This window comes from Struthio camelus, chromosome 21 (assembly GCF_040807025.1).
Source record: "Struthio camelus isolate bStrCam1 chromosome 21, bStrCam1.hap1, whole genome shotgun sequence".
In the NCBI taxonomy this organism is placed as follows: Eukaryota; Metazoa; Chordata; class Aves; order Struthioniformes; family Struthionidae; genus Struthio; species Struthio camelus.
Window position 1 is genome coordinate 3783742 of NC_090962.1, and position 24642 is coordinate 3808383.

At 41.5% G+C, this 24642-nt stretch overlaps 1 protein-coding gene across 6 annotated transcripts in view; it reads left to right on the top strand.

Moving 5' to 3' along the window:
* DVL1 (dishevelled segment polarity protein 1) overlaps window positions 1-24642 on the top strand; it is a 117244-nt gene that overhangs the window by 78766 nt on the left and 13836 nt on the right. Inside the window, exons 6-17 of one of the 6 annotated variants that reach the window (XR_011135848.1) lie at window positions 1245-1338; window positions 2373-2442; window positions 3280-3419; window positions 3741-3817; window positions 4304-4371; window positions 6009-6158; window positions 11148-11279; window positions 12168-12335; window positions 12854-13060; window positions 18490-19960; window positions 20068-20208; window positions 22098-23278. Coding sequence is in view for 3 of the 6 variants with exons in the window: in XM_068916371.1 (XP_068772472.1) it covers window positions 1245-1338; window positions 2373-2442; window positions 3280-3419; window positions 3741-3817; window positions 4304-4371; window positions 6009-6158; window positions 11148-11279; window positions 12168-12335; window positions 12854-13060; window positions 18490-18904; window positions 20068-20107 (1561 nt within the window). In the remaining 3 variants the exon portion in view is untranslated. Of the gene's footprint in view, window positions 1-1244; window positions 1339-2372; window positions 2443-3279; window positions 3420-3740; window positions 3818-4303; window positions 4372-6008; window positions 6159-11147; window positions 11280-12167; window positions 12336-12853; window positions 13061-18489; window positions 19961-20067; window positions 23279-24642 lie in introns of those variants that run through there. The other 5 variants (XR_011135846.1, XR_011135847.1, XM_068916371.1 and 2 more) reach the window with 5 other exon arrangements.

Here is a 24642-nt window from a genome sequence, read left to right on the forward strand (position 1 = left end):
GTCCTCTGAGTGGCTCCATCATCTCTGATATTGAGTTCAGCGCACTTGACTAAAATGCATCTACTGTATTGCTGCTGGGTTGCTCAGTGTGGTGGGTTGAACTCTTACGATAGCAAGCTCCTTGAGATTGCTGAAATCAAGTTTTGCTTGTGGTATTCTAACGTTTATGCATGTAGCTAGAGCTTTGAAGACAGGAATGTGGAGATTAGGGAAAAAGACTGGCACTGTCGTCTTTGTGACAGTTATTTGTGTGGTAGGGTTAGATCTTTTTTATCCTGATTAAAGGTGGAGCGTTACCTACTTAGCCTGTTTTACTGTTCTTAGCTTAATAAATAGAGGAGAGATGTACTTCTGGTGTTACACTGGTATCTCTGAAATCTAGGCTTTGTTCCAGGCTTTTAAAGTTAACTTAGGCAAATAAATTTCTCTTTCTGTATCTCGGTCTGGGAATAGTTAACATTATTAACTCTTAAGGGGATCTTAAGGATAAATATATATGTAGAATGTGGCACGCTATGGCTCTATAATTCTAGGAGAGCCTTAAAAAGCCCTATAACCTAAATAAAAAGACCAAAACATGTAGGCATAAATCATGTTCACTATTCTTGCATCGCTATTTGATAGTAGCTATTATCAACTGCTACTTTATTTCATAAAATTCAAGCCACTACATTAAGTTCCTGCGAATGTGGTAATTAGCAGTACAAGAAAATAACAGCACCAGGACAAGGCCCACAGAAATTAAGAGATTCTCCAGGTTGTCTGTTCTGCAGCTTTTCTCAGAGCAGTTTAAAATCATTGCTTAGTATACAGCTGCTCTTACAGTTTGCGTTTTCCTCGTTTTCCTTCATGGACGTGAGGTCAGGACTACCTTTAAATACTGGAAGATAGCTACCTGTGACCTTTGGGTGGTAAAGTCAGGGTGATATATGTCTGTTGAGGTGAGGCTTGAGTTCATTCTTCTCCCTAGGAGGAAGAAAGCTAATAAATTATACTCTCTAAACCATGCTGCAATTTAGCCAGTAACTTCCCTGTGCTCCTGAGCAGTGGCTAGGATAACAGCACATGCTGGGGTCAAGCAGCAATTCAGCAGCAAGCAGAGCAATACATTGTAAGCTAGTTAATGGTGTCTGTGCGATTTACGCTCTTCTGTATCTGTGGTAGTCAGCCTTTTTTGGAAGGGTGCAGAGAATGGCAAATGGCTCAGCTTTACAGAGTTGAAATTTGCTCTGAATTTCCCCCAGGTTGAGTAGCTCCACTGAGCAAAGTACTTCGTCCCGGCTCATACGGAAGCATAAACGCAGGAGGAGGAAACAAAGGATGCGGCAGATTGACAGGGTAAGGCTGGCATCATAATTTTCTGAGGAGGTGAACCATGATTTTGAGTGTAGCATGTGAATTGGGAAGGGATTCAGATTCTGTATCCTATTGAATTCACTGTAAAGCCTCCCTTTGGTTTGGTGGTCTCTGGACTAAATCTCTTAACGTTTCAAATGCTGCAGTATTAGGTGGTTCAAGAGCCTTTTTCTCCTTCCCTTTCCTCCTTTTGTTTTTGAGTAATCACATTTCTTGTTGCCTCTTTTGAGACAGTTCTATAAGAGAACCTCCATTATGCCACTGTCTGGTCTGGGCAAAGGGTTAATGCAAAGGTGGCTGTGGTATTGGACATCTGATGTGCAAAGTGCCCAGTCTTGTATTCTGCTTGAAGGAGAAATTATAGAATATTGCAAATCTTTTCTCTTGCGCTTTTCTGTGCCAGTCCTCTAGTAGCGGGATGAGGGTGATTCAGATGACACTTTACCTTCTCCAAGTACTTATTTCATTCTCCTATAAATATCTGTCTTCTGCAATGAAGGAATGAATATGTATCTATTTTATCACTAGAAGTGGAGTAATAGTGAGAAAAGCTGTTTTCAAACATATTTCTTGAACATGTTTGTACTTTTTTGGTGTGTCTTCTCACAGATTTTCTGAAGGGTCGTATGTTTTTCACATGTCTCTTTAGGGAGAAGCTGTGGGTATAATAATTCACACTACACTGGGCACTTTAGTACTTAAATGTCTCTGTCTGCCAGTCATGTAGTCATGAAGCAGAAGTGATTCAGAGTGAACTACAGTTGAGAAACCTCAGTGCAGGAACTTGCTCTGTGTGTTTTGCAGACAAGCCTTTGGAGAAAGCGCAGATTGCGTTTGAATGTTCTTTTTTCGCAGATTCTAAATGAAGTGTAATTTGGAGGAGGCCACAGTGGTTTCTGGATACCTTCCAAACAGAAACATTAATCGAGTCCCGATAAAATTGTCTTCGGTGATTATTTTTATTGTCTTACTTTGAGTCATTTAAAACCTGGAGAATTCTCTGTTGTGTTTTGCAGTCATCCTCGTTCAGCAGCATCACTGATTCTACCATGTCCCTAAATATCATCACTGTCACTCTCAACATGGGTAAGAGATGAGCAATACATTTTTAATGATGAACTTTAAGTGATCCAGATGTATTTTTGTCATGGTGCAGCAGCCCGTGAAGCCCGTTGAAAGTTCCCTTAATGTGAAATGATTCCAGTTTGAACTGAAGGATATGGCATTTGAGAGGAGTTGTTCTGTTGACGGTGCCCAGATTCCTGGTCCAACACAGGAGAGTTGTGAGTCAGCTACACAAGCAGATCAGCATTCTTCCTGATGAGCCCAGGAAAGGAGCTGGAACTCTGAACCTGGGAACTAGAGTTCTGCTCTTATTCCTAGAAATGGTAAAGGGTCAGGTTTATTGTAAGGACTAAGAGTAAAAGGGCACTGAAGTTTGCGTTTCTGCTGCTCATGCATTTCTTTGTTTAGCCAGATGGAAATGTTCAGGACTGTCAATCCAGCGCCTTTCAGTAGCACCAAATTCTTTCTGCTGTTCTGAGGTGTGGAAAAACAAACCTTGCCTAGCACTGATCATGTGCTTAATTTCTAGATGTAGACATCTAGAAATGTCATTCCCTTCCCTTTCAATGTCATTCCCTTACTTATTTTTAAATATAACTTTTCAGTGTCTTGTATGAAAAAACAATGTTTAGCAACTTTTTCTTGCTGCAGTGAACATGCCAGGGCAGACACAGACCAAAAGGGTAAACTGAGATAGTTGTAAATCAAACGTGGCCCAGATGACGCGTTGCGAGAAAGTCATGTACTGATTTGGAGGACTGAAGTAGCCTGGTGTTAGCTTTTCGCTATCCTTCCAATCACCTTGTTTTTTTTGTTTTGTTTTTTGTTTTCTCCACCCTCCACTTTCTATCTGTGTAGAAAAGTATAACTTCCTGGGGATCAGCATTGTAGGACAGAGCAATGACCGGGGCGATGGTGGCATATACATTGGCTCTATTATGAAAGGAGGGGCTGTGGCAGCAGATGGACGAATTGAACCAGGAGACATGCTTCTGCAGGTTGGTCCATGTCCAAAAATGCACGCTGCTGGCTCATACGTTAGTAGCTTCAGCTCAGTCATCCCACCAGATCCAGGGACATAACAATCAGTTAACAGAGTTCACCTGTAGTCAGAGAGATGTGTCACAGACTGCTGTCACTTGAAACTATAAGTCTTTGCCAACTCTTTGCTGGATAGCTTATGTGAGAAACAAAACATTTCTGCAGCTGCTGAAAAGAACGGAAACAGTTTTAAGGCAAATACATTTGGAAACAAATAATTAAAATGTCTTCACCTCTCCTATTGCAAAGCTTGACCTCTGTCTTTTGCAACATTTCAGGTGAATGATGTCAATTTTGAGAACATGAGCAATGATGATGCAGTCCGGGTGTTACGGGAAATAGTCTCCAAGCCGGGGTGAGCATATTACAAAATCTCCTTTGGTACTTATCCTCCTTATGCAGTTATTAGTGTTGAGCAAATCTCAGAAAAATCGACATTTTGATCTGAATAAGCAACCAACTGTGGCTGCTGATCTCAGCTCTGAACTTCTCAGTGTAAGTGATGAATAAATGAGGTTGGTTCCGATTTACCAACTAAAACCAACCCAGATTAGGAGTTGCATGGTTTTGATGGCACTGTTTGCTTATCTGGTCAGAGTTTTAAAATCTCAAGAGCTGATCACTCAAGTTTTCACCAGTAACGCTAATGATATATGGAAGAACTGAAACAACCTGATGCTGGTTCATACTCAACATACTTTGACCAGCATCACAAGAGCATTCTCAAAATGTAGTTGACAACTGCCGGATAGGAATAAGTTTGTTCAAAAGAGTTCATTGTGGTTCTCACAACTTCTGCAAGGAAAGTTAAGTCATCCTTGCCTATTTTCTTTCTTTCTAGACCTATCAGCCTAACGGTAGCCAAATGCTGGGACCCTACTCCCAGGAGTTATTTCACCATCCCCAGGGGTAAGTGCATGTGTATGCTCCTTGCTGGATTCCTGTAGAGCCTTCAAGGTCTAGAACATTTTCAGCTACTCTGACATCTGAGATTTCCTTTCCCTACAAGTTCCATACTTTTAGTTCGAGGTTTTGACATATGGATTGTTTTTTGTTTTGGGAGGCAAAGGTTTAAGATAGCCAGTGGGGCATCTTAAGTGTTTAAGATTAACCTTTAAGTGCCCACTGAATTTGTGGGAGTCCTTCTTTTGATTCAGGTAGCTTTGGATCAAGCTCTTAACTATTTGATGACTATATCCTTGGAAAGGTTGGAGGATGAATATATTTAAATGTTCAAAAGTGTCATTTTGTCCTGTGCACTTGTTAGAATCTAAACAGAGTATTTTTAAAATTTGAGGCAAACAGCATAGTTTATATTGTTTATATTCAAAATACCCCTATTTTGAAAGTTCTGTTTTAATAAACCTTTCAATGGCTATAGAAGATCTATGTGCATGTGACAAACACAGTGGCCTCTTGCTGGTTAGTGCTCCGTTTGTGGTATTGGAACCAGCTCTGTTACCAGTTTTTTCGTGAAGCTGAGGATAGCGTTGTCCATTGCAAAAATTGCAATAGACTCCCACAGACTACAGGAGCTCACTCAGTGAAGGAGCTCACTCAGTGAAGTCCTTAGGGAAATTCGACATCGTCAAAAGAAAAATCCCATGTATTGTATATTTCAGATTTGCAGCGGGGGGGGGCTTGTGTATCAGTTTGTCCTTTGCTCAGGTAAGGACCTGAGACAAACAGTAGTATATCTGCTGTAGGCTAGATTGCTTGCAGCACGGTGTGGGTTATTTTGAGGAAAATATCTACCACAAGCAGAGCTCTTTTACGTAATTTCTGGTTTTAAAAATCATCTTCCAAGGAACTGGAATGACACGCACCATAATTCAGAAGATAAGAAATCCAGATTATGGGAAAATTCAGTTTATTCCGAGCTTTATAAATGACTGACTGTGTGGCTGTTCTTAAAATCTGAGTATAATTTTTACTCCTCTCTGACTCCAGTCTCTTCAAATGTTCTTTGTGTGTTCTTTGTATTTATTTTGCAAGACCATTCCTATCCTAAAAAGTTTCACTGTGGTTGCTGAAAACACTGAGAGGGGAACTCCAGGATGCTCCATCTCTGCGAATACTGAGTCTACAGTTACTGTTCTATTTCACCCTCGCTAGAAGACTCGCCCTCTGTCTGAGTGGTTCTTTTGGGTCCAAGACCCTTAGAAGTAGGCGGTGATTTTCCTGTTAGTTTGTGTGAGCGCTGGATAGCCCAAGCATCATAGTAAAATCAGAAACTCTATCTCACTATGCAGAATAATAGTGAATTATTAATACTGCGCTGATAACTTCCTTCCCACAGGGGAAATTATTTCACTCCTACTACAATTACAGGAACATGAGTGTCATCGTTGTTTTCTATTAGGCTGGTGCAGCAATTCCCAGATAAACCAGATGCTGCTGGCAAGGTGCCTTCTGTTCCCCCATGCTGGCAGTTGCGTGATCAGAACGGCAAGGACTTGTGCGTTCAAAAAGCATTCCTTTTTATTTAGATCCTGATGTTAACTGCAAATCTGATTCCATTTGCTTGTTTTCTGATTGTTTTGCAGCTGAACCAGTGAGGCCAATTGACCCTGCAGCATGGATCTCTCATACCACAGCCATGACGGGAGCGTACCCCCGTTACGGTATGAGCCCCTCCATGAGCATCACCACATCTACCAGCTCCTCACTAACAAGCTCAATTCCCGATTCGGAAAGTAAGTCACACTGCGGCCAGCACAGGGCAGGCGTCTTCTGCTCGGGGCCTGCAGTGCAGAGGTGTGCGCAAAACCGACCCCAGCCACAAGCACGGTGAAAACGACAGCCACCACAGAACTCTTGAATGTTTTCTTAAATCTATAAATCTTGTGGGGAGCATAAAACCTTTTTTTGAAGGTCAGAAGTTAATGCAGTGATATTTTGCCATAGTTCACATCCAGAAAGTGGGGGTGGCTTTTGGTCCTTTAAAAGTTATAAGGCAGGCCTCCAAATTTATCCCCTCAGATGAATGTGAGGTCTTCCTCCTTGCATTTGACTATGGGTTTTTTTTCGTGTTGTTCTTCTTAGAGATAGAATAATTTCCCTCCAGGTACATACCACTGGATAATAAAGGATGTTAGTATATGTGAGGAAGTCTTCCACTGATACTCACATAGCCTACTTTATGCTTTTAGGTCACATGTGTAGTACGGTACAATTCCTTTTTATAGAATTTATTGAACAAGGAAAAAACAAATTTAACTTCCCACCTGAAATTAAGGCTAGAGTTCAGCCTCCTTTCCTGGTTTGTCTACCTGTGGCAGTCTCCAGAATAGTCATATCTATATAACCAATGAGTTTTCATGAATCCTTATCTTGAAAATTTTTGTTTAAAGAATATAAGCTCTTCCTCTCTTTGACTCTTCCTTTGCTTTCTAATATGAGTATAGGATAAAAAAAGAGTATTTGGTCTGAAAAACATGGCCGTAAGGCAAGCCAAATAAACAAGGAACATGTGTCCTCGGATCACTGTCCAATGAAGTCCTGGTTCAGGAAAGTATCTATATTTAAAACACTACTTAATACTGGTATCATGACACGAAAGTTTTGAAGTACTTTACACCTCATTAGTATGTGTTTCTTTCCTGTAATACTAATATGGAATAATTTCTTTAGAGAAGCAACTTTTCTATCAAATTTGTTCCTCTGTAGCAAGGAGATTTATTACATTTGTTTATACGTGCATACAAATCATGAGGTGACTTTAAAGTTCTGAGGGCAATATCTCATTTTTGGAAAGATGCTAGTTCAGTATGCATTCATTGAAAAGCAGATAAATAGTTGCATGCTTAGCAAGGCAGCTATGCTGAAGTATCTGCCAGACCCAGAGCCTAAATTAGAAAGACTGTTCAGAGTAATTTTTTTTTCATTTTGTAAGATTTTTCCAGAGAAGAAGGGAAGATAATCATTATTTAAAAAAAAAAAAAAAAAAGACTGCGTCACTAATATCAGGATCAGCCTTTTCTCAGACAAATGAAGTATGAAAGGTTCTAATTTTGACTCTTACTTGGTGGTGTCTTTGCATTTGAAGGGACCAACTAAGTCCTATCAGACTACATGGGTGTCTGCCTCTTTTTCTCTCATGCTCTCTGAGTTCATAAGTAGATAATTCCTGGAATTACCACCTCACCTTGAGTTGAAGGGGGTTTTATCTTCTTTGTAGATGTAGTAGCCCAGCTCTTTTTTAGATAGCAGGTGGCACCAGTGAAGGAGAAATATATCAGCAGTAAAAAGCTTATACCGTGACATGAGATGCGTTTTCAGGCTTGTTGGTGCTAAAGATTGCTGGAGTTGAATGTATCTGCTGATTATGGTCAAACAGTAAGAGTCTGTTGCTCTGTTTACATTCCTCTTGAAACATTCATGTATCGGGTGCCTTGAAATACAGTAAAATGATTGAGAAGTGTGGAAAGCGCACACCTTCTCAATCATACTTTTTAAAATAAAGTTTTCTGGGAGCAGAATATGTTTCTGGAGATAGCTTTTCATTTCTATGCCAGTGACATAATGTTTCCTTTTCTGAATGCAAGAACTCGTGGAGTATTCCTGACCTTTTTTTTACCTCCTCTGCTGCCATTTGTTTAATCCTTCTTCCCTCGGTTCAGTGCTGTAAACCCTGCTGAACATTGGAGGCAGCACCTCAGGGCCCTGGGGACAAAGAGCACCTGTCATGTGAACTTCTCTGCCAGGAAAGGCAAAGTTGGGGGAAAGAGGAAGGAGGAGGAGAGAGAAAGAGAGGAAGAGAACATGCATTTACATCCTAAAGAACAAATTGCTGCATGCAGAATGGGGCTTTCTGAATTTTCATGTTCCAGTGCAAGATTCACCATTTCACTTCCTTAGAGGCTAGAGTCGCTGGTGTTTCAAGCATATATAATATCTGTTCTATGGTATCTGGCTATAAAAGTGGAGGCAGTGAATTAATGGAATCCTGTCAGACAAGGGCAAGTCTGTTTCAGGGTTTTTTTGTTTTAAGTATTGTGAATGTCTCCTGCTTTACTCTGTTTATATGGTGAGGCCAGGATAACGTAAATGGATTGAATAACTTTGCTTTCCATCTGACTAGCTTCCCTTTGCTCTCTAGCCTCTGGATCAAAACTGAAGTTCTGCAGTCTGAAGCATTTGCACAGTCACCATTGCATCCACAACAGTGATTAAAGTAGCTGAGATTTCGGGGCCATACAAATCACCATCACACAGCCAGGATTGTTCTGTATTAGTTCTTTATTTTTTCAAGTGTGTTCCTTCCAACACAGGGCTACCCAAGCCAAAGCAGACTGAATTTTTCATAGTAATTATTGCAGAAAAAAGTATCTTGTTCTCCAACAGTGTTTTGGCTTATACGGGAGACTCTTCTGTCACAGTAGCTGGTCTGTGTTGGAGCTGTTGCCTCAGTCAGTACAAACCTTGATGCTGGTTTCATATGCTAAAGGTACCTCTTTCGAGGCCCTCTTCGGCTACTGTGGGAGTCCCTTCTGCACAGTAGCGCTGTCCCATTGCAGGAGATCAACTTCAAGGGCTGCAGTGTTTCTTGAAAGCCCTGCTGTTTGAAAGTTTAAGTCTGCTGACGTTATTGGAAAGTTCTCCCTTGCTCTTGCGTTGACTTCAGAGGAGTTTGGGTTGCGACTTCAAACTATTTCTGCTTGATAGAATTCAGTCTAGAGCTACTGCATAATTTGCTGGGGCCTTTGTGTCTGGGCAAATGTGTGCTTCCTCACTCAAATGAGGATACAAACCAGAGGTGGTAGTACATGTGGTAAGACTTCCTTTTCCTGCAGTATATACCTCTTTTCTTATCAGGATCTGCTAACAGGAAAAGATACCCCTCAAAATGAATAACTGAAGCACTGAGGAAGAGCTTTGCAGCAGATCTGATTCCTCAGAAAGGAGTTACTCTGTGCTGTTCCTCAGGTATTCACATACCTGTACAGATGGTCCAGTTGTCAGGCCCAGAGTTGACGACTGATGGGGTTCAGCCCCAAGTGGATGCATTTCAGATGCATATGACAATCACATTTGGATAGCAACTAGCAAACTAGAGCCTATTGATCATTTGGCCACTGTTATGTTTTATATGCAGACCACAGGTCTCCAAGAAAATGAAGTTTATTGCTCCCCACATGTTTAAATCAAATTCTGATTTTTTTTTTTCAAACACGTTGCTTTTTGCCACTAACCAAACTAACTTAAAGCAAAAGCAAAATTTTAGTGTCTGTTCAGACTTTAAGGTATTGAAATCTCATGCATAGAGGGCATGTGATATTTTAATGTATATTAGCAGTGCATGTACTGAAAGAAGTATTTTCAGTTTTCATTGTTTCATACTTGCACCTTTTATCAAAAATTTGAGTTGCTGGAACAGAGCAAAATTGGTTCCCTTGGGGAATGGGTGATAGGAGGAGCTGGGAGAAGGGAGGGGAAGAGGTTTCTTAATTTCTGCTGGAGGTGGGTCTGAACTGTAAACAGAGGACACGCATGCTGGATAGGAATTTTCTAGGGTTGAGAAAATGAGAACAAGAAGAAGGACTGGGTGATGCTTCCGAAGAACATAGTCCTGATAGACAGACAGGATGGTTGGACTGAATTCTGCACAGTCAGCACAGGAAAGCTGGTAGACTCTTGGGCTCAGATTCACCCCGTGACTTTCAATATTAGATGCCAGTTTGCCTCCGTCTATGGTAGAAAAGGAGTGTTTAAAGGAACTAGACTCTGAAGGTAGGCACCTCAGTTCAGCAGGGTGAAACTGGGCCCTGTTGTTGTGGTTTTATTATAAAAATTGATCAGGAAAGTATAAAGCCTCTGGTGAGTCAGCGCTGCCCATAAGGGAGTATGTAGTATGAATGGAGCAGTGATGGCTGCTGAGGCATTTGGGAATAGCTTTTCTAAGTCTTCCGCAAGAAAGATGCAGGGGGAAAGAATGTTTCTCCTGTGTTAAATGACTTGGTGGCTCATATAAGATTGGCAACATTGGGATCCTGGTAAGTGTGTTTTTTTGTTTTTTGTTTTTGGGGTTTTTTTGTTTTTTGTTTGTTTGTTTTTTTTAGGACTCCACTAGCCTTCACCTTGATATGATGGAAGCTTTCTTTTCTAATTTCAGTACTCCCCAATTACGGTAATGTCCAAGTCCTAATAAAGCACATGGGGTTGATATCCATGCTGAAGGAAGAATAGGCATGGTCATTATCTTTCTCTCTGCAGGTGGATATCTTTCCCGACAGTTAACCCGAAAGTTAAAACACAAGCCAAAAGACCTTGCCCTACAGAGTTTTGCATATGGTACATTGAACCTTTGGGTGAGCAAGGGCTAAATGGCAAATTGAAATGAAAAACCAATGATAGTAGAACTCCTGGGCTGTTCTTTCTGCAAATCTTAATGCAGTGTGGATTGAAACAGTGCAGGGCTGATCTGTAGCTGGTTGGTAGACTCAAGATGTGTAGAGACTCAGCATCTCAGTGACTAAACTGGTTGCACTGAGCACAATCTCTGAAGAATTGGTATGGATGCTGTAATTTATGCCATTGACAAGGATGCACTTGGGAACCTTTGTCTGTGTCTTGTATCTGTTGGAAAAGCTGTGTCTTGAAAAGTTTCACCTAGATTGGAAGCTGAGAAGTTCTTTTCAGAGTCAGTTGATTTCAGAGAAGCATGTAACATTTCTTCCTTTTAGAATTAGAAGAATCCCCCTTAACTGTGAAGAGTGACATGGCTACTATTGTCAAGGTTATGCAGCTACCAGACTCAGGCCTTGAAATCCGGGACAGGATGTGGTTAAAAATTACCATCTCCAATGCAGTGATAGGTAAGCAGATCAAAGGACTGCTGGGGGAGAACTCAGTGGCTTTTTAGAAGTAGGCTGCAGAAACTATCGTTTTATTTTTCTTATCACCTCTTATACTTCCTTTACTTGGTATTTGTGAACAAATGTAATTGTGACAGGAAAGAACCAATAGCTCATTTAAGTCTGGACAGGCAAACGCTGTAAATTTCTCACGCTCACGCACAACTGCTCCTTAATCTTACCTGTAGCTCTGGCTACCTGCCTGAGTTCAGAAGAGCAGCAGTCCTTTTAATTCCAGTCCTGGCCAGCCGTGTAACCTTAATAAAATATTTTAATTATGTTTCAAAATACCACAGCTAGTCTGCCTTTTATTGGAAACTATTCTGTGACCCAAACTGTGCTAACATCCAATAATCTAGGCTGTAGTCACCTTTTGCCTAGAGGAGGATTGGAATGCAGGTCTTTTGACAGCCTAACATCTGCATCCTGAGGAAAGTGACTCTCCCTACCACTTCTGTTCTGTAAATCCCAAGTCCCTTTCATTAGTGCAATTCAGAAGGCATTGAACAGTTTAACAGTAGAATTTTCTGTGCACGTTTTTGGCGTCACTGTTAAATGTAGTATTCAACTGGGTGCAAGATAGTTCTTTGCTTTCTTTGTTAATGTTTGGTGATAATGTGAATTGTTAAACAGCTCTTATTTTTGCTGCAAATTTATTGCAGTTTAGCAGCAGACTGAATGACCTGCTGATCAATTGAATTGTGCAAATGACATATTTTAAGCTCTTTGCAGCAGGATATTTATATATTTGTATTTGTATTCAGTGCCTAGTCTACTTGATAACATGACGATTAAAAAAAAAAATTGACTTGGATGCTTCCATATCTTCTCTCCTTATTCTCATTTTAGGAGCAGATGTGGTTGACTGGCTTTACACGCATGTGGAAGGCTTCAAAGACCGACGAGAGGCTAGAAAATATGCCAGCAGCATGTTAAAACATGGCTACCTCAGGCACACTGTGAACAAAATCACCTTCTCAGAGCAGTGCTATTATGTCTTTGGAGACCTCTGTGGCAGTAAGTTCCCTATCGGTGAAGGGCAAAGCTGCATGTGTGTTGTCTGTTCTGTGCTGGCAGGATGCACAGAAGACCATCCTGTAAGATTTCACAAGTGGGCCATTCAGAGCAGGCCCCTAATCTGAAGTTCCATGAAAAGTGGTTGACGTTTCCTGTTAGACCAGCAACTAGACCATCTAGAAAAGACGGATGAACTCATCAGATAGGGCATTGAACTGGGGCTCGAGAAAACAGGGTTAATTTCTTGGTGATGCCACAGACTTCCTTACTTATCATTCGCACTCAGTTCCCAACCTATAAAATGAGGCTGATTCCTCCCTGACTTAAAGAGATGCTGCAAAGGTACTTTGACTCTCAATGGTAAGTTTTCATGTCTGCCCTACCATGTCTGATATTTTGAGTGAGCTCTGGAGATTGAGTCCCTCATAGGCATACCAAGTGCTATGTTAGGCATTATTAATATTCAGGAGTCAGCTGCTAGGGAAGAACATAATCCTCAGCTTTTCTTTCTTTTCCAGATATGGCTGCACTGAACCTTAACAATGGTTCTAGTGGAGCTTCGGATCAGGATACACTTGCTCCACTTCCACATTCTGCTGCTCCCTGGCCATTAGGCCAAGGATACCCATATCAGTATCCTCTGCCCCCTCCATGTTTTCCACCAGCATACCAAGACGCAGGCTTCAGCTATGGTAGTGGCAGTGCAGGGAGCCAGCAAAGTGAAGGTAAGGTAGTTAATCTGGTATGTATTTCTACAATTGCCATTATCCCTGGCCATTTGCTTGAGCTCCCTGATATTGTCTGTGCTCCTGTCTTGTGGTTTTGTATGCTATCTGCATGGTTTAGTGTGACTGCACTTAATCAAAACTGTTTGTATATGTGATGGAATGGGTTAGCCTTTCAGCTCTGTATTGAAACTGCCAGTGACATCCGAAGTAAGTCAGTGCTATGTACTGTTTTCAGTTACGCTGGTGTTTTGGATCCCATACAGAAAACCAATGGGGAACTAGAGCCAAGCTCTTCATTGTATCCAGGGTAGCTTGGGCATCTGTACCTTTCCTACTCAACAGCACCATACAGAAAACTGCTGCTTAGATAGTGCTGATCAGGTCAACATTAATGACTCCATCCTCAGCCCTGTTAAACAGATGTGTAAATATTAGCATTGCCTCTTTTTTAGAGGTCAGAGCCATTGCTGTCAACGGGGGCTACAGTCGCTTGATATCACTTGAAGTCAGGCCATTGGTTGCTGATGGAACAGGGAATAGAACCAAGGTGCTCTTGGCTTTTACTTAAATACGGAGTGTGAAAGGAAAATCACCCTCCTCATTTGTGTGAGACAAGCGTGAGGCAGCCAGACTGATGGTTTACAGGGCTGAAATACTGCTCACAGGGAGGAGAGTCTTTTTTGTAATATATGGTAGGGGAAAAAAAAGGTAATACTGTATGGATTAAAAACCTGACCTCCTCCTTTCCTGCTCTAGGATCATGTTATGATTCGTTTTTAAAATGTAGTAAATAAAAAGAGTCTTATTTTATGGCTGTCCAGAAAATGCCCCACTGTTTTGGGGGTTTTATTTTGTCTTTTGTTTTAATAATTTCTAAGTCGAATTTTGCTTTTGAAAATGCTGCCAGTAAAGTAAGGGTGAGGATTCTCTGTGCTTTTATGATAAACATCCAATAACTTGGCTGTAGCTTCTTCACGTTTACTGCAGCCAGTTAGATTTTTGCAAATTTGGGCAAAAGAATTTCATTAACAGGAACTTGTTCATAAGATTTTAGCACTACTACTTCCCACGTTATCTCAAAATATGAATCCTCTGTGAGGGAGCTCACAGCAGTGTTCAGAAGTTTTAAAACTGCAGGTTGATTGTGTTGGGAAGGATTTGGCTTCTTTGGCAGCTGGTTCTGTGGGCAGTAGACCACTGCTGCTGGAATAGGAAAGGTACAGAATTTTATCCATGCAACCTGTTACCAGCACAGAAGGCCTTGTGAAAGGCACCAGGAGTGTTTAATTTTGAAGAATTTCAACTCTTTTCTTGTTCGTCTTTTGGAAACTACACTGCTGTGTTGTTTCTTGTTTTGTAACTGTTATTCCCTTGTTTTGTTCTGAGCAAGCATTAGACTGAAGGATTCATAAAGGAATGGCTGACTCTAGGGGATTGGTAAGCTTCAAATGCCTCCATAATAATAATGAATTCACAGCATGATCATTTAGACTCTTGTGACCCAAATGTTTAGCTGTATTTTTTCTTTTCTTTTTAGTTGTCCTAGGCTCTCAGCCTGTCTCAGTGCACAGTAGTCTAATACCGTGGCATTAGCAGAGTGAGCTCTTGGACCGCTATGTGACTGTGCTGCAGTAGCCAGCGAGGGAGTGGCATCAGATACCTCATTGTCAGCTCAGATGGGAAAATGCTATCACTAGTCTCTTCATTGTCCTTTAAAAAAAAAAAAACAAAAACAAAACCAAAAAAAACCCAGCTCCTAATTTAATAGTCTGATAGCATCTATCTGGATTGGATGTGTCTACCAATGCCCTTCAACTACAGGTTTATTGAAAAACTTCAGTGTTCTCCATAGGTCTCAGGCAGGTATTAGTAGTCCTGGTCCACAAAGTTATGCTGGTAGATCTCGAAATGGAGAGTTAGAATTGGGTTCTTCCTATCCAAATTCGTTGGGTGGATGAGGGCGCTGCTCCAGAGCCAAGTAAATCAGTCCCGTGTTTTAGAGATGAATGCAACATATTTTCTGATGACTGCAGACAAAAGCCCAAGATATGGGACAAGAAGCAGATCCAGATGTGTTCTGGGAAACAGCAGGTGGAGAGGAAGATTTAGCAATGTTTTATGTGATGTTTTGGTTCTGTTCAAGGTTCTGTTCCAGTGTAGGTTGCTGCTTATTTAATCTGAGCCATGCCATTTGTCTCTGCTTGTGGTATCCAGGGCTTACGTTGTTTTAAAAGGCTTGGGCGGGCCTGCTGAAGGGAAAGACACAGGTGTAGGGACCAGATCCTCTGCAAAACATCATCTCGATTGCAATAGTGTTTAGACCAGTCACATCCCTGCTCTGCTAGATACATACTGTATAGATGATCCTGTTAGAGATCATCAGGTTACGGTCTAAGGTGATGAAAGAAGTAGGGTGGGAAATTGATGTCCAGAAGAAGGATTTGTTCAAGGTCTTAGGATGTCAGTTGCTGAGATGGGAACGATAGAAGGGTCTTCAAGTGCTTCTGTCCACTAGATCATATGTCTCTGGAGGCTCTCCTGCCCCTGTTCAGGATGGTTCACATAAAAACTTTGCTGCTATGAAATGAAGTTTTGAGGCAGCTAAAGTCTCTGTGGCTTTAGGGGTTAGAACAATGGATGGCCTTTATGTCCAATGGTAGCAGAGCGAAGGCTGATAATACGTCGTAGCAATGCAAAGTGCAGCTTTTCTAGGCACTTGTAATGCAGATTCTTTGACCCCATTTTCTGATACTCAGACTTAAAGTTGGCTTTTGAAGCAAAAAGCACTGTCGCAGTTGTGTCAAGTTAATAGTAATTCAGACCTTAGCTTTAGGGTGGGCTGTGTGCCTCCAAGACAGGCCAGCCCCCAGCTGCCAAGGAGGTGACGCTGTTATTAAATTACCTTTAAACTCAAGGCGCAGAAGGGCTTTCTGGTTATTTGTTCTGTGTCAGGATTTAAAAGCATGTCAGGGAGAGTGAACCTCAGCATGGCCAGAGGACTAGGGCTATGCTGCTGATTATTTTTAGATAGACTGGTAGATGGTTTCTGTGGGGTTTTTTGTTTGTTTTGGTTTTTTGTTTGTTTTGTGTGGTGTGTGTGTGTGTGGTTTTTTTTTTTTTTGGTTGGTTGGGGTGTGCTTGCTTGTTTTTGAGGGAGTTTTGGGGAGATTTGTTTTGGGTTTTTTGGTTTGTGTGGCTTTGTTTTTGGTTTGTTTTGGGTTTTTTTGTTTGTTTGGTTTGGTTTTTCTGCTGCTGTGCAATCAGCTTGGAGTGCAGCTGCAGAAAGCCAGGTTCTTCTAACGTAAGAAGTCTATATTAACCGCTTGACCTCTTGGAGTCTTGGCAGATTAGCTAGAGATGCTACCCCAGACAAACTGCAGTTTAGAATAGCAACATGATGGATTGCCACAAGGCAGTCCCAGTCCTACAGATGTTCTCTGTGGGAAACCTCTCAAGATCAGTAATACATGCTCTCAGTGCAGTCTTGTCTCTCCTCTGCCTGATCTTTACTCAGCTATAGGGTATAGAACTGGTGAGGAATTCTTGTGTATAAGGAGTTTACATCAAGGAGTGATGACTTTGGGGATGATTTGCAGAGTTGGGGTGGGAGGCAACAGGATGCCTCATGGGATAAAGGCTGAGGTATGTTAGCGGAGGAAGGGTGAAAATAATATTAGGAATTTTCTTCCACTGTAACTGATGTGCTGTGCTAGAGAGCTTACAGAGATGCTTCTTGGAAATAGAACCCTACAGCAAGGTTCGTGTCTCTTTTGTTAAGAGTCTGTGGATGATCAGGAGAGGTCAGTAATAATTAATACCTTGTGATAGGTACTCTATATTGTTCCATATCTGCTGTCTCTAGAGTAAAAGCTGTAACAGTCAGCCTGCTAACAAGTAGTTTAGCTGTTCTTATTTGTCTGTACTAGATTGTTAGGAGACATTTGAAGCAATAGCTCAGAGAGTACTTTACCTCTTCAAAAGGCTCATCTACATGAATCCTCATAAAGTTTGGTGGAGGTAGCTGAATGCATGTCAATATATCCATTTACAGATGGAAGAAAACTGAGGCACAAAGCAGGACAGTATTTTTCCCAGAGTAGAGAGGAGCTGATAGGGGTTGCGGTCAGCAAGTAATACTTCAGAGTCCCAGGCTCAGATTACTAACTCCAAGCTTGGTGACTCTGTATTCTGTTTTCCATCTATCCCCAGCTTCTCCTGCGCTCTGCAGGAGAATCTGAGCTTTTCAGCATCTCTGGTCAGTCTGGTTTTCCTATCTCGTCGTCTTGCCTGCTCTAAATATAGGCCCTTGCAGGTGGAGGGAAGTGATCATCTGTAGTTTAAGAAAGGAGCAACTCAGAATCCTTCTTCCTTGTTTCCTATTTCAGTAAGCCCAGTGACTGGCTCATTCTGTCTGAAAAACTGTCTCTCTATTCTGCTGGCTGGGGATCCTTTTTGGGAAGACAATCTTGCACTAAGGGCTTTGGCTTAAGTCATATTATTTAGTTCCAAACACTTTGGATATTCTGGTCTTTAAAGACAAAAACAAAAAAAAAATTGCAAGTGTATCCTATCTTATCTTTGTCCTGCTTATCTTTCATGATAACACAGAGCACGATCTTTAACTTTCATTTAAAAACAGTTCCAAAGTTTAGTGAAGCTTATACATAGCTACAGCTCAGCTTACATACCAGCAGCAGTTGTTTATCCTTGCAGATTGATTCAAATATAATGGCCTCTGTTAGGAACATCCTGCATATTTTAAAATCTAGATAATTGTATTTACTGATTCATTGCAGACCAGTTCAACAAATAACTGTTTTTTGAAGAATTCCCCAACAACAAAGCAAAGTTGTGATGAGATTGTTTTTCAGAGACTCTGCCTTGACCCCTCTGAGGCCTGCAAAAGGACATCTTTTAACCTCAGGGTGATTTTGCCCTGAATGAAGCTGTCCAGTGTGACCAAGAATGACACAGGAGAAATCAAATGAGTTTCCTTTTGAAAAGTGTACACCAACAGAAATAGCAAAGACAAAGACAGTTAAAATTAGCTTGAACCTTGTTTGCTTGTGAGTCAGAAAACAAATGCCTGCTGCTACATTCGATTTGTGTTCCTCCCCTCTCTCCAGTCATTGAGAAGGCATGTGAGCAGATGGTTTTTAGCCAGTAGTTCTAAACTAGCCCTTGCTTTCACGGTGCAAGCTCTGGAGGTGTATATGTGTACCTGTGCATGGCACAAATTTGTTGCTATGTTCTACCGATTGTCACTGCTAAATCCCATACGCCATCAATAGCACGCTGAGGCCTGATTTTACCATCACTGTGGTCACATATGGATCTGTGGGTTTTGGTAGAAGATGATGTGAAGGCAGCAATGGAATTGAGATAATTCTGCTTTTTTGTGTATCCCTTTCACTTACGGGTTGTAGGAAGCAAAAGCAGCGGCTCGAACCGAAGCAACAGCGAGAACAGCAGGAGAGCTCTTGGCAGAGAGAAGGACCGCAAATCGGCTGGCAGTGGCAGCGAGTCTGACCACACCGCCCGCAGCGGGGGTGGCGCCAGCGTAGTGCGTCGGGAAAGGCCTGTCAGCCAGCTCAGCCACCGGAGTCATGTCTCTGCCACCCACAGCGAGAGAAGCCACCACAGCCATCACTCGTACGGGCCTCCAGGAGTCCCACCCCTCTACAATCTCCCCAAGCTGGGTTCCAAAGTCTACGGGACAAGCGGGCCCCCTGGAGGGCCCCCCGTGAGGGAACTGAGCTCTGTTCCTCCAGAGCTAACAGGGAGCCGGCAGTCCTTCCAGAAGGCTATGGGCAACCCTTGTGAATTCTTTGTTGACATCATGTGAGAAGAAGTGCCTTCAGACTCTGCTTGGGGGGAGGGCTGGGGTGGGTTGTTTTTTTGTGGGGATGGGATTTGGGTGTTGTTGAACACTTAACAGAAGAAACTTGGCTGTCTTGCATGTCTCACCTTCCTGGTTTGCAGTTGTGTGTTGCAGAAAAAACAACAAAACAAAACAAAAAACACAAAAAAGGCAAGCAAAAAAAATCTTCTGGAATTGTTAAATATCAGCAAATTGATAGCATCTTTTTCTTTACCCTTTTGTTTTTCTTTCTTCCCCTCTTGTTTCTGATTGTGATTGACTGGTGTATATTCACAACTTAATGGTCTTTGGTAATTGTGGCACCTACTTTCAGTGCAGTTAGTGTGTCTTTTTGGCTGACGCAAGGACTAATATTTCATATAACTTCCAAATTTCCCATAATGCATAGTAGCATCCTTATTCACCCACCCACCCCCCCACACACCCTTTTTCTCTTACAAGAAAAAATGACTGTTGGGTAGTATCTTTGATACTTCCCTGTAATGACGTTTCTTGTACGTGTCAGTCAGTGCTCTAAGCAGATACAGCATCTGAAAGTGTACAGACAGCACGTGTTTGGAAAGGATCAGACTCAAACCAGTTCCCAGCAGAAGACAAAGCTCTGACTACCTTCTTCTGTTGACTAGGGAGTATAAATCAACCCTTTTTTTTTGTGTGTGTGTGTGTGTGTGCGCGCGCGCGCGCGTGTATGTATGTTTTTGTTGTGGTTATTTTTAAGATATTATCCTATCAAGGAAGTGGTGGAGTCTTGCTACTGTATGTGTTCATTGTACAGAACTTGTAATGTTATTTCATTTTGTTTCATAATGGTGACTTTGTCGCTGCAGTCTGTTCATGGGCATTTCAGTCCTATCCCTGCTGACGGATGTGTCCATTTTTTCTGGTTGTAACACACACTTGCATACTGGTTTTAAAAGTTGTTTCCACAGAAATAGAACAATTGCTGCTACCTCATTCATAGTGTAGCTGCAACTCTTCCCTTTTAAAGGGAGCATATATCCCATCCTAGCAGAGAGGTAGGTGAAACCTTCCCCCCCCCCCCCCCCCCCCGGGGACATGGGTATTAGTTTTGATCACCTCTTTCCGTTCTTCATTTCTGAACAGTGTTTTTCTCTTTTCCCAGCTTCATCTCTGCATTGAAATACAAACCTGGAGGTGGCTAATCCCAATTGCTGTGTTACTCAAGTGGACATGCTCTGAATGTAGATGGGGGCTAGCTATTAGCAGAGAGGCAAGGAGATGTTTTGAGAAGAGTCCGTAAATGGTACAAAGATTGAATCTTTATAACTGACAGAGTGAGACCTATGCTAAAGACCATGCTCCTGCTGGGGAGCTTTGGCTTAAGCAACTGCTGTGTTGCATATCCCCAAGATTTCATTACTGCATGTTTTTGGCTCTGAGGCTATGGGCACTTGATAAAATGTGTTCAGGAACCTTAACTGAAGCTTCAGAAGCTTTTCCAAAAGTGTCCGAGGGCATGTTAAGATACACCCAGTTACGGTGGCTTATTTAATAGGAAATAATATGTTAATCTGCAGTCACTTAGTGGCATTTGACAATGGGGCTGTGCCTCAGTTAAATCCTCCTTTGTGAGATAGTTATTCCTGACAGGTTTTAGGACAGGTGCTTTAAAATCAGTCTTTACTGTATATAAGCATTTCCTTCCCAAATAAGAAGCTTCTTTCTGTTATGTTCTGTGCTTTATGGATAGTTTGAATATCTGATACGAATGTCAGAAAAGTACATCTTTCTTCCTGTATACGTGTAGTTTCGCATTCCCTTGTCACCTTGAAAAATTACTTCTCAAACTGTCCATTTTGTATGTTGTTTATTCTGATATATTTTGCTACTTTTTCTTTTCTTTTTACAGATTTATGGGTGTATAAGCAGATAACCCTTTTATAAAGCTCAGAGTACATTTTCAAATGTTTGTGTTACTTGGAGGCCTAAGTCTCATTTTCGAAAGGAATCTAAGCATTTAGGAAATTGTACCACTCAGATGAGGTACCCAATTTATTGAGCTTCTAAACTAGCTAAGTGTTTTTGGAATAGTTGCTGACCAAAAATTCCCCCAAAAGCTATTATCATGTTTCAGACAGTGGTGCTTTCCTTGTAATCCATCTGCAGGGCTAGCATAAATTGCAAACTTGGTGATGATTTGTTCAAAAGATTGACACTATCTAAAGCTTGACTGTGCAACAGTATTCTTTCTTTTCCTTTTCTTCTTCCCCCAGAAATGCAGCAAAGACGCTAACCAAACGCAGTAAACCATTTGGAAAGGATTGACATTTAAAACAGTGAAATAAATCAGGGTAAAATAAGTCTTTGGCTCCTGTGTCTCCAAAGACACCATTATGGAGTCAGTAACTTTACTGACGATCACTAGGGGTTCTGTTTTTAAGTCAATTTTAACTTTTCTGATCTCTTACTATGATTTTTCTGTCCTCCTTGGTCTTAAGGCAGAACTTACAGGACAGAAGGAAAAGACGGTCATTTTAGTAAGGTATTTCCAAAAGGGATAAAGGCTGGGGGCAGAGCACCCAATGAAGCCAACATGCTTAATTTCCTCACATCTTTTGAAGAGTTGCAGTATACGCACTTGCTTTTGTGTGTGTGTGTGTCTGTGTGTGTGTGTGTGTGTGTGTTGTGCTGTTAGCAGAAACTGTTCTGTCTCTTGTTGGTGTCTGCTGCTATGTTCAAATGACTGTATTATATACTTCCATGTGTGTGGGTAACTCTGAAATGAGGCTGACAGTTGATAACATAGATGTGGGAAAGTGTTTGGAGAGGAAATCAGGCTGCTAAATCCGCCTCTGTCTGTGGGTTAGAAATCTGTGTGATCCATCTACCTGAACTGGCTCCATCCAAGATCAGGTATCTTGTTTCAGGCAAAATATTAAGTGCTCTGAATGTACTGACAGATGTGCTAGGGGTTGGTTAATACTGTACAGCATGTAGAGCCCGCTACCTACGAAGAGCAATAGAATGTAAATGCCCGTTCTGTGAACAGTGCAATACAAGTGGCCATTGCATGTAAAGCAAAAGGTTTTATGTTTCTTCTCCTCTTGTAGTGCACAAAGGAGCTCCAGTAGAGGGGCTGGTTTGAGTGAATAGAAAGCTAAGTCTGAAATATTGCTATCTCTTCATTTTCAGAGGGGCATGAAGACAGGAGATTTCCCAAATCCCATCCTTGCCTTTCAGTGCATGTGCATTTCTCTCTGTAATATGGGGGCCCTGGGGCTTAACTGTGCAAGTCTCTACTATGGGATGAAGTACTCCCTGCAGAAAGAAGTGCCTCTGAAGTCAATGAAGTTACTTATAATAGGAAGTAGTTAGCAGGTGGAAAAGAATTTGAAGGCTGAAGTCCTGCAAAACTGTGCATTTCTCATATCAGGACCAGAAATATATCTCTCATTTTAATGTCAAGTAACTGGCACTGGCTGGGCTCAAGAACGTAAGACCTACCCCTACAATTACAATGAAAAGTAGTGGCTTTGCTATGCAAGGCATTCAAACAACCTCACAACAGGAGTCATAAATAGTGGACATTGTTATAATTCTGCAAATGAGACCTTCAGCATTTGCCTGTGCTCTGCAGCTGGGCTCAGTATTGATGCATATCTACCTGCAGCTTTTAGCAAGGAATAACAGGTATGTTTGAAGATCTTAGAAAATAAACGTGCCAAATAAACAGTTTGGGATGACACCTCCTATGCGAGTGGGAGGGTAAGGCACCCACCTACTGTATTAACTTTCTGAGGTGCAAGTTTTTTGGCAAATAGTCTTAAAAGCACTGCTGTTGCCTTTGACCTCCCATTAGTAAATTTACTTTTCGAAGGTTACGGTCCTCCAGACGCTTTATCCAGAGGTATATTGGGTGGCAAGCAATGATGCACAGACATTGACTGTTGATATTATTTTTGTTCTATTTGAATGGGCAGTTCCATCTTGAGACTGACAGCTCATGAGTTGATGTAATTGTTTTTGTTTTGCATTTAACTGGATTGTAATAAGATTGACTTAAAATTATTAATTCTAATCAGTGATTAGAAATACATGTAAAGAATTTTATGTACAGTAGAGGAAAAAAGTTACATGATTTTAAATAATGAAAACCCAGACTATCACCTATTCTAGAATTGGTTCTACTCAAAGAGTGACCTCTTACTAGCATGGACTGCACTGTTCCTGTTAAATGTCTATTGCATAATTGAATTCTTTTTTTGTAGATATTGTATTAAAACTCAAGTGTCTATATAGTTAATATATAGCTGCTTATGTGTAAATGCTATTTTAAACACTAAAAAGCTTTTAATTTTATGTGATAACTGCAATATGTGTCTTCAGTTCTTTGCACTACTGCATTACCTTTTATTCAAGAACCATGAAGTGTTGCTTAAATCTTACTCTCGTTTTTTGTTCCTCTGCCACAAGGAAGTTATGTCTTCTTTACAGGAGAAGACTGTTCAGGAACTAGAGGTAGGAAACTGGGAGTTCTGTGTTTTAACAGTACTTCAGAAGTGCTGGCAAATGAAAGTATGACAGGAGCCCTGTAAATGTGCACATCTAAACTGGGTCACGAATGAAAGAAATGCGGAGACCTGACTCCCCTGTGCAACTTAATGACATCTGACTGGTAGCACAAGACCCTGCCATTTGTCAGAAGTGCTGTAGTTTTGATCTAACGACTAATATACTGGTGTAGAAATTGTGCTTTTCCCTTGAATTTCCCCCACCTCTTAATTACCAGGCTTCTCCCTCTCACAGACACCTTGTTTGGCAGGAGTAGGTACACAGGGAAGGCTGAAGAAAGGTTGTGGAATTAAAGGACAGCTGGAGGACACAGCCTATTACAAAGACATCAGCTGGAACAAGTTTTCATGCCTGCAGACCCAGGAGATGAATCCGCTGGTAGAACCCGTCAGTGTATTCAGCTGGTGCATGTGAATATTCCCTTTGTTCTGGACTCTGTGCACAAACTCCAGCAGAGACAAGCTAGGATCGTTAGGATGTGACTTTGCAGACCAACTGGTAAGCCTTAAACCACAGTGAACTTACCATGCAAGGTAAGGGTACCCAGCCTTCTTGTAAGGTCTGAGTGGTTCATGTACCAAGAACATCCACAGCCTAATGGGGCAGGTTCCCTCTTTTTAGCTGGTAGAGATCAAGCAGAAGGGGGAGGGACAAAGTAGTAATCATTGTGCAGTGCACCCATTATAAATGGCACAGTTCTGCAGCAGATGTATATAAAAGATTGTGAGGCAGAGTCTTGAAGAGTTTCCCATATTCCCCCTTTCAAACCATATTTGCATAAAGGTGCTTTACAATGAGCAAAATGGTCTAGCCAGCCTTTTCACAGTTAGGTGGCTATGACAGAGATCTGAATTTTGGACCTACTCTTGCAGCCTATGCTTAGCGTTGTATCCTGGGGCTTAATGGATGCCAGCTGACCCAGTATGAATCACCTGCAGGTGACAGGAATTGGCAGAACGTTCTAATTAGCTAGTAACCCCCCCCCCCCCCCCAAAAAAAAAAAAAATCAGTCTGTCATGCCTGTAGCTTTGTCAGAAAGAGAAGCAACAGAGGTAAATTTGGTTTTCATTCTCTATTTCTGGAAGGCCGATCAAAAGTAACTTACTGCTGCTGTGTTATGAAATCACATCACTGAAGTGAGGAATACTGCTGGGGTTCTCAGGTG